Source organism: Monodon monoceros, unplaced genomic scaffold (genome assembly GCF_005190385.1).
Source record: "Monodon monoceros isolate NGI ecotype Baffin Bay Population unplaced genomic scaffold, NGI_Narwhal_1 Super_Scaffold_8, whole genome shotgun sequence".
In the NCBI taxonomy this organism is placed as follows: Eukaryota; Metazoa; Chordata; class Mammalia; order Artiodactyla; family Monodontidae; genus Monodon; species Monodon monoceros.
Genome location: NW_021703785.1, coordinates 72,421,922 through 72,435,616, shown reverse-complemented (window position 1 = coordinate 72,435,616; position 13,695 = coordinate 72,421,922). Strand labels below are relative to the sequence as shown.

Here is a 13,695-nt window from a genome sequence, read left to right as displayed (position 1 = left end):
TCAGAGTAGCCTGGTGGGGAGAAAATGCCCCAGTGATAAAAACAGAACAATGAAAATTTAGTAAAGGCAAGCGCCAGGGTGCGCTTACACAAGTCTCTACAGCTTAACTAGAAATTCTGCGTTTGTTTGTGTACATACGGTAAGTCGCGATTTCATCTTCTGCGGACTTTTTCATCAAAGATTCCAAATTATTTAAAATCCCCAAAGTCCTAACTCCGTGGCGATTAATACCGCATCGTCTGTGGCTGGTTGGTCCTTGGGGACAGCCACCCCACATCGCAGGCCTGCACGGCAGGCCCTTACACAGATGTCAAATGTGCCATGTAAAAATATTCATCAATATATGTGACAAAACTACTTACTTTATCATATTTTTTAAAAGGAGTTTCAAATCTGAGAGCTTTTCTTTAGCCCAGAATGGTTCCTAACCATTTTTAATGCAAACATTGAAGCGTAAAAACACCCTCAAAGGATGCTGGCTTGTGCTACGTTAACGAGGTGTCTTGTGTCTCAGGGAGCCTGGCGTAGTTAGACTTGTAAAAACTGCAGACCAGATCCACAGACAGCAGATGAGAGATAATTCCAAATGGCAGATCAGACACCTCCCCAATCAACTTTATCCTTTTGAAGTTCTTTATAACATGTTTTACATTTCATCTTATACATTTGCCCTGCAAAAAAAAAAAAGAATTTTATGAAAGCTTGTATCCAATATTCTGGTCATAAACTGTACTTTTTTCCTTTATGCCTATCTCACCTATAAAGTTCTGACCCTAAACAGAAGGGAGTTAGTACACGAATTGTTTGGTCCATAACAACACCAGACTTAACACTGGGGAAAAACAGCTCGGCTTATTGCAATTGAAAGAAGCCAAAGCATAAGGACACTCCGGCTCAATAAAGAAAATGATCAGTCCCTACAGCAGGGCCAACGTTAGGGCGCCAAGGCAAGTGGGGGACTTGGGGTGTCTCACGTGCTTCACCCGAGTCCTGGCTCTGTTGTAGAAGAAACATACATTAAGGAAAGCCAATAAAATACCTATAAACAGAAATGATTTCCACATATATCCAAAGTTTTCCAAAACCAAGTAATTTTTCACCTTTTCATCTATAGCAGTGCTGACTGCTTATAATGATAACTCAGAAAATTCCCATTTTCCCAAGGAATGAAGATACTGTCACAACTGCGCTGACTTGGTTGACGTGTGGAGAGAACGGCTGTAAGTCCGTCAGAGTCCCAGGCTGTGGTCTGGAAGATGCTGTCTCTTGAATATGCACTGGGCTTGTCTCCTCTTGCTTCTTTATTAGTTGCTCTCAGCTGATGGAAAAGTGTATGGAGTTAACGTAAGCATAGTTAACGCTTCCAGAATTTTAGGAGGGGATTATTCACTGGACCACAGGGCAGTTCCCCTCTAGATTACTTAAATTACCTAGTACAGTGTAAATGCTATGTCAGCAGTTTCCAGGTTGGCAAATTCAAGTTTTGCTTTTTGGAACTTCCTGATTTTTTTTTTTTCCAAATATTTTCCAACCATGGTTGGTTGAATCTGCAGATACGGAACTGTGGATACGGAGGGAAACTAAAACAGAGTCAAGTTTGGCAAACAGTTTACTAACAACTGTTTGTTGAGTTGAATGGTGATGAAAACCCAAGATAGAAAGTGAGCAGAGTGTCCTGCAGTTTCCTGGGCTGTGCCATTGTCACCAGCCCAAACTCTTATTAGTCACAGATGGAATAAACACTTCCTTTTCTTTCCCTGTAATGTCCTCAGGAATTCAGATGGGAGATACATCATCACACGGCTCCTTCGAGCACTAAAATGATATCAAAACACTCCCCACAAGGAACGCCCGAGCAAAGGATTCTTCAGATCACGGGAATGATGGAAAATATCAAATACATTGTAATAAACAGAGCAGGTATTTTTACATTTACTCTTGGAAGGATAGCGAATTCTATAGACTCAGTTTTAGGAATAACTTTCCTACTTTCACCTTTTTATGGTTATGACAGTGGTGATATAATTAACGTGGTAAAATCATCAAATAATGTCTTCACCAAGCTGATTCGGGCGGATGGAGAGACAGAGTTATAACCGCTCCCCGCCCCCCGACCCATCACGCGCTGCTGAACAGAAGGAAGCCCGTGAACGTGGTGTCGTCGTCCTCATCCGCAAACAGGCCGTTGAACCTCTCCCCTCCCGTCACCTGCAACCACACCTCGTCCCCGAGCTTCAGCTGCAGGACGATGCCACCGGACGCCTGGTCCTCGGAGCTCATGTAACCGTCCTTGGTGTGCACGACTTTTACCCCGTTTTTGACCAAAGACACCTGGACGTTCCTGGAGAAAACGGTGATGTGGTAGGTGAAGTAATAGACGCCGGCGACGTGGCAGGTGAATTTCCCCGTGGCCACGCTGTAGTGGCCAAACTCGTTGTACAGGATCCTGTCGAACTTGATGGGCACGTCTGACGGAGGGAACTTGCTCAGCACCGTGAGCCCCACGGTGAAGGCGCTTTTGGGCAAGACTGGCGTCTCCCCAATTTTCCCTTTTTCTCCTCGATCCCCTTTCCAGCCTCTCATTCCCCGGGCTCCGGGCTCACCCTGTGGCCCCAGGGGGCCGGCATCTCCCCTGGGACCCGGCTTTCCGGTGGGGCCCACGGGGCCAGGTAAACCAGTTGGGCCCGAAGGTCCAGTGCTGCCCTTTGGCCCTTCTGGGCCAACGGGACCCACGTCGCCCTTCTCCCCCTTCTGCCCTTGGGCGCCGGTCTCTCCTCTGAGGCCTTTCTCTCCCATGGGGCCCACAAGTCCCTTTGGCCCGTGTTTCCCTGGGGGGCCTCTTGAGCCCTGATCACCTTTGACACCCTTTGCTTCAACGTTTCCATCGGCTCCTGGGTAGGACAAGAAAGAATGGAGGAAGAGATGATTTGTGAAACTTTGCTTGTGAAAACAACTTTGGTTTTTCTATTATTGAGCAAGTGAATGAGATAAGGCAGTGCACAGTTTCAGCATGTGCTCAGGGTTTGAAAGTTAATTTACTCCTAAACTGTGCAGATACACACATGTGCACAAAACACCCTTTGACTCTACTATATCAGCATCGGGGCTCACGTTAGAAATGACAGTTATTTGGGACTTCCCTGGAGGCCCAGTGGTTAAGAGTCTGCGATTCCAATGCAGGGGGCGCGGGTTCAATCCCTGGTTGGGGAACTAAGATCCTGCATGACGAGCGACACGGCCAAAAACAAAAGAAAGAAATGACAGCTCTCTGCCCGTCCCTGAGGGGACGCATCTTTGGAAGAGGGAAGAAGGCAGACAGCAGATTCACCAGGGCTGCTTTGGTAGCTGACGCGCAGCCCCGATGACGTGACGGCCCCCGAGAATCCCCTCCCTGGAGTCAGGTGGTCCTGGGTGGGCACTCACTGCTCGCCGCGTCTGCCGGCCTGTGCACCACGCCAGGTGCGTGGCGCTGTCGTGGTTCCGCCTTCCCCCCTCCCCGGCGCCTCCCGCTTCCCACACCCTGACTGGACAGCCGTGGTCCGAGCTCCGGCTCTGGAGTGAGACGCCAGGATCCAGCCCAGTCTCCACCGTTAATGACAAGCTGATTCCCCAGCTACACCTGGTTCCTCACCTGTACGGCTGGGATAACAAATAAAATATAGGCTGTTGTATTAAGTGAGTCAACACCTGGAAGGCACTTAGAACGACCCAGTGGGTCGAGAACACTGTTCGTGTTGCCGTGGTAACCATCCTCCCTCCCCCTCGGGCGACAGCTGCCAGCATCCTCCCTGCCTCCAGGGCCCGGCTCAAGGGCCACCTTCTGCTGCAGTGCCACCCCAGGCGCTGAGTCAGAATCCAGCGTCCCTCCTCAGGGCCCAGCGCTAAATCAGGCTTCAGCAAACCATGGAGCGCGGGCCACGTCCAGCCTCCACCTGTTTTTGACAGCCCACAAGCTAAGAACAGTTGACACTTTTAAATGGTCACAAATCGTGTTCTGAGATTCGTGACAATTATGTAAAATTCAGGTTTCACTGGAACGCAGCCCCACTTACTAAGGCATCCTCTACGCAGCTTTTCCCTATGACGGCAGAGCTGAGTAGTTGTGACCGAGACCCCGTGGCCCGGAAAGCTGAAAATATTTACTATCTGGCCCTTTATGGAAAGTTTGCCCATCTCTGCAGTGAACCCTGAGCTTCTGGAGAGAAGGACCGTGTGGCCTTTATCGCTGGAGCATCCTTGGAGCCTCGTAAGGGACTTGTCCTTGGTAAGCACTTAATAATTCCTATCCTATCATTGATGGCTCCGGCTGCGGACACAGCAGGACGGAAAGCCATCTCTGACCTGGCTCTCCTTTCTCTCCGGTCGTCCCGTCCTTCCCTGGGCCACCAGGATGTCCTGGTTCGCCTGATGGAAAATGAGAAAATAGGCAGAAGTTAAAATTCTAGCTCCAGTTTCCCTCGATGTGGGTCCCAGTCAGCGATGGAGGGTCCCGGGGAGCCCCAGCCTGACCCGCACACCCCACCCCTCACAGACCTGCGGGGTGAGGGCAGGCAGGGGCAAGCAGCAAGGGTGCTGAGTGCGCCAAGAAGCGGGTTGTGCAGTGGACTGGTGGGCTTCCCAAGCAGCCAGCTCGGATGATCACGATTGCATGTTTCTCACGTGACAAGGACTTGGGGGGGGTGGCTTTGTCATTTGTGCTCCTTTTCCATCACTCTGTGGGGGGTGGAGTGGAAGTACTAGCCTCCTATGAAAGCGCAGATGACCATGGTTACACCACACTACTTGGCATGGGAGAGAGGGTTCCAGAAGGATCTCTCTAGCGCCTTACAGTGGTGGTCAAGGTGCCGTGGAGACCCACTGGGACATCAGGCCATGAGGTTCTGCTGCACGCAGGGGTCCTGATGCTCAGAACAGGCTGCCCCGAGCACCAGCATCCTATGTTATGTCCACACACGTATGTTTGTAAGCTATGTACAGGTAATGTTCTAAAAACATGTTCATTATAAAACATACACACGGGACTTCCCTGGTGGCACAGTGGTTAAGAATCCGCCTGCCAACGCAGGGGACACGGGTTCGAGCCCTGGTCCGGGAAGATCCCACGTGCTGCGGAGCAACAAAGTCTGTGCGCCACAACTACTGAGCCTGCGCTCTAGAGCCCACGAGCCACAACTACTGAGCCCACGAGCCACAACTACTGAAGCCCACGCGCCTGGAGTCCGTGCTCTGCAACAAGAGAAGCCACCGCAATGAGAAGCCTGCACGCCGCAATGAAGAGCAGCCCCCGCTTGCCGCAACTAGAGAAAGCCTGCATGCAGCAGCGAAGATCCAAAGCAGCCAAAAAATAAATAAATTTAAAAAATAAAATAAAACATACACACAAATACATTTGAAAACGGTAAGACAAAGATTAAGTTAATTTTTAGTGTGAGAAATGTGACATAATATCCTTCTAAAAAACATGCGTGTTGTATATAATCTAAATAAACTATATATATAGCATGCAAGTCTTAAGGAAGTATGTGAAACTTGAAAGAACGGGGACCATGGAGGAAGAAGGAGAGAGAATGAGTAGCGGAGAGGTAGAGAAATTTGGTGTTGGATACGGGAGCATCTGTCTTCCTTCTCTCTCCATCTATCTTCTTTTGTGTGTATAGAATATGTTATAACGAGCGTTTTAAATTAAACCTTCCAAATTTGGAGATAGACCACCCAGCGCGCACATGCGCCCTTGAGCCGGAGAGACAGGATGAGCGCCAGACGGGGGCTGTGACCTGGCTCCCACCCGCGCCCTTGGCCCGCAGAAATGTTGCCTCGGCTCTGGAGCAAAGGGGACTCAGACGTTTGTAGAGAAAGCGAGGCTGTGAGCCCGCAGTCTGAGTCACGGAGACGGATGCGACACTTCCACCGAGAAGAGTGTAAAGGAGAATCCAGGGAGGCTGCCCGGCGCTGCACAAGCGCTGAGGTTCCCTGGGCGGCGGGCGCCTCCGAGGACCCGGGTGAGAAAACTGCGGCCGCGGAGAGCACGTGCCCCAGCCCCGGGGGTGCAGGCAGCGAGTGCATCGTCCATTCCGAGGGATGATACAGGAGGCGCACAAAGAGCCTCCCAGGAGAAAGGCCAGCATCGGGCCGTGACGCTTGGAGGGCCGCGGAGTCAGGCTCTGACAGCGTCATCTGAGCGATGCCTTCCCGCGCTTCTCCCGGCCCAGCCCGCTGGTGGATCCAAGGCGGTCCTCGCAGTGAGAAGGGGCGTGGGAGTGACGGGGGCGGGGTGGGGGGAGGGATCTCAAAGACACAGGGTATCCTGTGCGCGTGTGCGGGCACACGCACGCACGTGTACGCACATGTACACACGTGATACCAGCGGGAGGACAAGGGATGGATTTCAATAAGATGGAGGGTTTGCCGTTCACTTGGACAGGACCTTTCACTCCCCAGAAATGAGACGGGCCTAATGCCCCAAAGCGGCGTGGACTTACTGGAGGTGTTGTTATCCGGTAGGAGAGCCCAGCGCCGAGTGCAGGGCGGGGCTTGGTGAGAAGGGACACTGCCCCTGGTGACCCTCCGCCCCATCCAGCCTACTCAGTAAACGCTAGACCACAAACGCCCTGAGCAGGGAAACACCTACAAACACTTGGAATGTCACACATCTGTGCAGCAGACTTCCCACGCTGAGTAATTCTTGTTTCTCCAAATCTTAAAGGCTTTTTCAAAATCCATATTCTAACAGCACTTACTGGCAAAGCATTAATTTCAGTCCATCCTGAAACTGCTTTCTGTGTATTATGCCACTTTAATATTGCCAGAGGAATATCTAATTCCCTGGTATAATCAAGAAATATCAAAAGAGGCTTCTAAATGTTTATCATTAAGTTTGGTGAGGCTCTCATACGACGTACCGAGAAAAATGACAGCGGCTTGTGTTCACGCTTCTCACGAGTCCTGAAATGCCTTACTTAGTTGGTGTCCATCTTCCTATGAGTCTGTGATACCCTTGGGACATCCACAGTCAGGACAAGGGCATGTCAATGAACGTAAATGTAAATTCACCTGCTCACAGTTATAATAATTTCCGGGTTGCGGGGGCAGACGTCTTGACAGATCTGACTGACGTTCATCATTGTTTTTTCCTTCTAATGCACATTTGAAGAATTCACATTAATAGAAATGGCAGCTCTGCCCTTCTCAGGATTCTTTACTGCTTTGCATTATCAAGTTCACCTTCAACCATCAGGTTTTTTGCGGGAGTATTTTCAGCACCCATCTCTTTGTGATAGTTCAACAGCATAATCTGAGAACCCCCTGGTCCAGGCACACTTAGTGCAAAACATCCCAACATGCTGAAGGTCAGTGAACGCGGGAGGGTCCCGGCCAGCCTGCTCACACTGTGGGCCACCACTCTTCCCACGGGACATGGCCCAGGCCTCAAATGACACGTGTGTATCTGCAAACCGACCAAGTGAGGCCATTCACACGGATTCATATAGCAAGCATTTTAAAACCTCAATTTTTTCTTCACCTAAATTTATCTTTTAAGAGGTCACTAGAAGTTTCGATGTTTTCTTCCTGCACCCAGATGGGTCCTCTGCTTACATCTTAGGTGTAGGACCCTATGGTCAGACCAGGGCTCAAGAACCCCATTCAGAAATCAAGCCTACAGGTTTTTGTCATGGAAACCACTCACACATCCTGGCTTTTGGGACTGTCCCTCCCAGAGGCTGGATCCTGTCCCCAAGTCCCCAAACCGTGGGGAGGTCCCAGGACACAGCACAGATACCCGAGGAGCGGCTGTGGGGCTCCAGGACCCTTCCTGTTCTCTGGCGTTCTGCACCGCCTGCCTCACGGCAAGGCCTGCACCATGCTGGGTGCTCTCTGCCAGAGACCTACCCGTCGGATGTCTCTCTAGGACCCGGTGCCAAAGATCCCTCATACCTGTCGCCTGAGGCAGAAAGATCTATGACATCACAAGCTCCTGAAAACGGCCCTGTAGTATCGGAGATGGTGGCCAGCAGACAGGCAGCCCCACTCAGTGGGAAAGCCCACGAGGACAGGGGTCCTCATGGCTCGTGCTGCCCTGTACCCCACACCCAGTCTGGATCTGGCCGGAGCAGGCTCTCCATCAGTGTCTTCTGGGCAGTGGATGGATGGATGGATGGATGGATGGATGGATAGATGGATGGATGGATGGAGAGGGGTGAGCACACAGGCAATGAATGAATGAAGGAGGTGAAAGGAAGGGGGATGAGCGGGGGGCAGCTGCAGGAACAGGTGGTGGGTACCTGCGTCCCCCTTGTCGCCCTTTGCTCCATCACGTCCATCTCTCCCGGGCAATCCATTGTGACCCGGGTTCCCGGGGACGCCAGGGTGGCCCTGCCTGCAGGTGTCCTGTGAGCTCACCATCCCTGCGCAGGCCCCGGAGACGAACAGGAGCCACCAGATCCTCATGGCTCAGATGACAGAGCTGAACGGAAAGACGGAAACAGACTGAAGGGAGAAACTCTCATTGCCGGGGCCACGGACAAAGCCTCTGCTCTTTGCAGTGGTCCAGCTTGGACAGCATAGTCAGGGCGGGTCGGGGGGCAGCTGGGAGCAGACTGGCCACTCACAATCGAAGGACACTGTCCTTGGAAGGGCACGTGTGACTGGGGAGACTCTAATGGTGGGCGATCCGGGAGAGAGCCACGTTCCAAGTCAGGAAACCCCCGCTGACTGTTTCGCTTTGGGCAAAGAAACTCCAACTGACCGTTTCACTTTGGGCAAACCCCTCCTTGCAGCCAGAGGAGAGATTAATGCTCCCCTCACAGGGCTACTGTAAAAACCAAATTGGAGCACACTGTGCATGAAAGCACATTTTGAACAGTAAAGCAAACATGGAATTAGCATTTGCTCCAGCAATCCCACTTCCGGGCATACACGCAAAAGAACCGAGGGCAGGGACTCCCGCAGATATTTCTACGCCCACGTTCACAGCAGCAATGCTGTCCACCATCGCTAAAAGGTGGAAACAACCCACGTGTCCATTGATGCATGAATGGATAAACAAAATGTGGTCCACCCACATGATGGATATGATTCAGCCTTAAAAAGGAGGGAAATTCTGACACAGGCTACAACATGGGTGAACCTTAAAGACACTGTGCTCAGTGAACTAGGCCAGTCACAAGTGGACAAATGCTGTGTGATTCCACTTACATGAGGTACTGAGAATAGTCAAATTCAGAGACAGAGAGTAGAAAAGTTGGTTCCAGAACCACTGCAATAAGGTAAAGATCAGAAAAAAATTGGGTCACACAAATTTCTTGGTTTCCAGGTCATATCAAAGTTATGTTTATACCATACCGTAGTCCATTAAGTGTGCATAGCCTTATGTTGAAAAACAATGTACATACCTTCATTTTAAAAATACTTTATCGCTGAAAAACGCTAACCATTTTCTGAGGCTTCAGCAGTAGCGGTAGTAACACCAAAGATCACAGATCATCAGAACAAATGTAATGGTGGTGAAAAAGCTTGAAATATTGTGAGAATTACCCAGATGGAACACAGAGAGACAAAGTGAGCAAATGCTCAATGTAGGGCTGCCACAAATGTTTCGTTTGTGACAAAACGCGCTGTCTGTGAAGCGCAATAAAGCAACGTGTGCCTATATGCATAGTAACAAAAACTAGAAGCAAATGTATCCAAACGCACGTGGTGGCTTCGGAATGGTGAGGTTATGGGAGCTTATCTCTTTTTAAAATGCTTTTTTACAGTGCCTATAAAACTATTTCTACATATACATTTTTAAAACCCAGCTAGACAGACTGTCATCCAGAGGGTCACATCGCCGTCATATGGAAGCCTCCATGAGCCTCAGGGTGCAGCTTGATGCAAATAGAAGTATTTGGGGACGGAAGGACAGATGTTTCCCTTTAAAATCACAAAGTTACGCCATTTCAGGAAATTGACTTGCGTTTTCTTAGAGCCAAATTCCATAAATAACCTACACCTTCCTCTTCTGTTTAACTCAGAAGTGACTGGTCCTAGTCAAATCTAACTTGCACAGACCAACCTCTGCAGGGGGTCTAGATTTTTCCCTTTTAATTGTTTCAAAATGTGTTACAATTATTCCAGGAATAAAAAGGATCAGGAGCTCCTATAGGTGTCAAATTGGGATAAACTCCATTTTGCTCTCCAGCCAGAGAAGAGCTGAGATAAAAGCAAACATCCATCCTTCTGTGATTCTTACCCTGGTTCTGCACACCTGACACGGGCGGAGATGTATCACCCCAGGCCCGGCAGGTAGACAAACTTCAACAAAGGATCATGAATAAAGGAACATGCTTTGCTCCCAAAGAAGCAGTGAGATAAGCTGTGGCACCATCTCTAAAGAAAAAATTTTTCAAGAAGGACATGACGGTTTGCACAAGGAATAGAGTAGAAATTACATTCATGTGTTATTTTCCAAAATAAAAAGTTACATTTGCGTTTCTCACAAAGCCTCTGGCTGGCTCCTCAGTTTCAATGTTTAATTCCTACTTCTGGTGTTTCTCCAGAGTGCACTGGAGCTAGGACGCCGTCTGTCTCCCATCCTTCCCTCCCCGGCTTCCACCTTCCCTCTTGTCTTCTCTGGATCACTGCCCCCCCTGCCCTGCCCCTTCTCCACGCAGCACCTAGACTAGCGTCACTTACAGGTAACAGCTTGAAGAGAGCAACTGCATCTTCCTACCTTCTTATTTTCAGCACTCACAGTCAAATATCTGTTGAGTGGTTGAATAAATGAATGACAGTGAATAAATGAATGAATGAATGAATGAATAAATATTATCCTGGTTCCAACCACATGCAAATCTTCACCAGGGAGGTGGCTGGAGGTTACCATCATCAGTGGTAACAGAAATGTTGGTTGGCACGTGGCTGCCCACAATAGACTCATTTCCCAGCCACCCCTGCAGCCCAGGTATCACCGTGAAACTAGATTTTGGCCAGTGGGAAGTGGGTAAAAGTGACACGTGCACCTGATGGGCCAGGACCTTCACGGGAAGGGGTGCACCCTCCCTCATGAACTGGAGGGCAACACTTTGGGGACAGAGAAATCCTGGTCTCTGATGACAACACAGACCAGCCCTGCCCTCCCAGCCCATCTTTGACGTGAGAGAGAAACACACGTGCTGCTAACCTGCCCAAGCCTGTTATTTAGGTTCCCTCCTGGAGCTAACCTAAGTTTTGATGGATGCAAGGCTTCAGCTGTCAAAGGTGTGCGTGCTCATCCAAAGTGAGGAGGGTTTGACATCTGTAGTCACTCAGCCCAACAAAGTTGCTGAGGACCCACTGGGTCAAAAACCCTTCAGGTGATACATTAAAAATCCCACAGCAGGCCCTGCCTTAGACAGAGCAATACAGTCCGTGTGAACGCAAAGAGAATGGACACAGTCCTTCTGTTGAATGTCAAGTCGGGGGGAAGGAGGGACCCTGGGAAGCCCCTGTGACCCCACAAACCTGACATACGGAAATGGTTAGGGGCAGAGGGATACAGACTGCAAATGGCTTTGGAGTCACTGTTTGTTAGACCCAAATAAAATAGGTTCTTACTTCCTATTTCTGGTTTGTTTCTCCTATGCTTGACCTACATTCTCCTTCACTACTGAATTTCTTTCTGAAAGGTTACTCAGGGCCCCTCCTGATTAATTTTCTCCAAGGACAAGATTAATTGTCCCTAATTCACGGCCAGGATTAAAGGTTTCTACTCTTCATCATTCTTACTTTCCCAAATACAGAGATTTAATAAAGACCTGCCAGAACCCAGCTGAGCAATCTTTACTGGGTCTCCAAACCTCTAGCCTCTAAAGGTTGCAAAAAATGCGAGGGATGAGTGAACCCAGCATCCCTCCCAGACGTGACAGTCCAAGAACCTAAATCTCCAAATTGCCTTCATTGAATACATTTTCTTCCACTTTCTCTATACTTTGTACATATGTATTTCTTCTTCAACATATGCTGAAGGCCTTGTTTTAAACTACACTGGGTAAGTTAGTATTGCCACGAATATACAAATGTACATGTTAACATTTGTGCAAAATAATCCATGGGCTTCTCTAGAAAGCTCTCTAGAAAGGTCTGCTAATTCTCATGATTTATACTACGGTTTCATCCCTCCTCGCAGCCAGTCTGCAGAGTTCTAGCAGAAGAACTTCAAAATCTGCCTCCGTCTCTTGTTTAGCCTCTTAAGAATGTATTTCAGAGCTGGCTTAGCCCCTTTCCTACCCAAAGCCCTGTAGACAGATACCTACTTAAGCAGGATTATCACACACCAGTAATACAAGAGCTGCTTTAGGACTCTGACGCCTTAAAGTGAATTTAAAGAAATTGTTTCCTAAGGCTCTTACCTGAACCCCAGGGCTGCAGGCGGCACGCAGGTGCTATGCAAACAAGGAATCAGGAGCAAACTAAATAAAAATCACACCTTCCTGCCACACAATTCCCTAGTGGATGGATCTGCAAAACAGCAGGAAGGGGAGGGAACAAGTAAGCACAAGGTGTCCTGGAAGAACTTCAAAAGTTGAGGCAACACTTGAGCCAGGGGCATCTTCCAGCAACACCACTTAGTTCAGCCAATTTAGCTCCTTCTTTCCGTCCTTTTAATTTTATTTTTTGATTTATTTTAATTATTATTTTTAACAACTTTATTGGAGTATAATTGCATTACAATGGTGTGTTAGCTTCTGCTTTATAACAAAGTGAATCAGCTATACATATACATACATCCCCATGTCCCCTCCTACCCTCCCTATCCCACCCCTCTAGGTGGTCACAAAGCACCGAGCTGATCTCCCTGTGCTATGCGGCTGCTTCCCACTAGCTATCTATTTTACATCTGGTAGTGTATATACGTCCATGCCACTCTCTCACTTCGTCCCAGCTTCCCCTCCCCCTCCCCATGTCCTCAAGTCCATTCTCTACGTCTGCGTCTTTATTCCTGTCCTGCCCCTAGGTTCTTCAGAACCTTTTTTTTTTTTTTTTTTTAGATATATATGTGTTAGCATACGGTATTCGTTTTTCTCTTTCTGACTTACTTCACTTTGTATGACAGACTCTCGGTAGCGAGAGAAGGTGAGGCAGCTTCCAGGTGGGTCTGGAGGGAGGAGTCCCCCCGGCAGGTGCTTCCCCTTAGACTGACGTTTGTGCCTTTGCTTCCTCTCTGCGATCAATCACGAGCTAATAGGACCAAACTGAAGACGATGCTGTTAGGCCTCGATCGGATCCCGGACCCTTAGAACTGACATCACTTAACTAGATCTCTCTGACTCTGTGTAGTTCCTTTTAGTGTAGGCATTCGACTGCCTAAGAGTTTAATGCCTGTTCTCTCTCTCTCTCTCACACACACACGGCACTAAGAAAAACATAGTGCAACTATTTTTTCAATCCCATGTGATCACTGATTCTTATCTTCTCCCATCAGTGTCTATTAACATTGATTTCTGACTTAAAAATAGCATCGAGAGAACAAATGCACCCAATGCTGTTTCTCACAGAACCAACTCTGAGAGCCAAGCTGGAATGCAGAGGCCCCAGGGAGAGTGGGGTGCAGGGAGAGTCCCCCCCTGAACAGAGGTAAATCCCCTACCCTTACTGTGCCTCAGTTTCCTTCTCTGTATGGCAGGCAAAACAGTACCAGCATCACAGGGCAGTGGCGGGGTTTAATTACGTCACAGGTTA

The 13,695-nt window shown here is 49.0% G+C and overlaps 1 protein-coding gene across 1 annotated transcript; it reads right to left on the bottom strand.

Moving 5' to 3' along the window:
- Positions 1-2,118: 2,118 nt before the first annotated feature.
- LOC114888348 (complement C1q and tumor necrosis factor-related protein 9) lies at positions 2,119-8,445 on the bottom strand. Its single transcript, XM_029210463.1, has 3 exons — positions 8,280-8,445; positions 4,342-4,404; positions 2,119-2,891 (listed from the first exon to the last, which is right to left on the bottom strand). Exons 1-3 carry the CDS (start codon positions 8,443-8,445, stop codon positions 2,119-2,121), a joined length of 1,002 nt encoding a protein of 333 aa, XP_029066296.1.
- Between the last annotated feature and the right edge of the window lie 5,250 nt (positions 8,446-13,695).

Coding starts and splice junctions, on each gene's coding strand:
- LOC114888348 (XM_029210463.1), bottom strand. CDS start 8,445: ATGAGGATCTGGTGGCTCCTGTTCGTCTCCGGGGCCTGCGCAGGGATG. Junction 4,405..8,279: donor GGGCGACAAGGGGGACGCAG/GTACCCACCACC, acceptor ATTTTCCATCAG/GCGAACCAGGACATCCTGGT. Junction 2,892..4,341: donor CGGAGAGAAAGGAGAGCCAG/GTCAGAGATGGC, acceptor TGTCCTACCCAG/GAGCCGATGGAAACGTTGAA.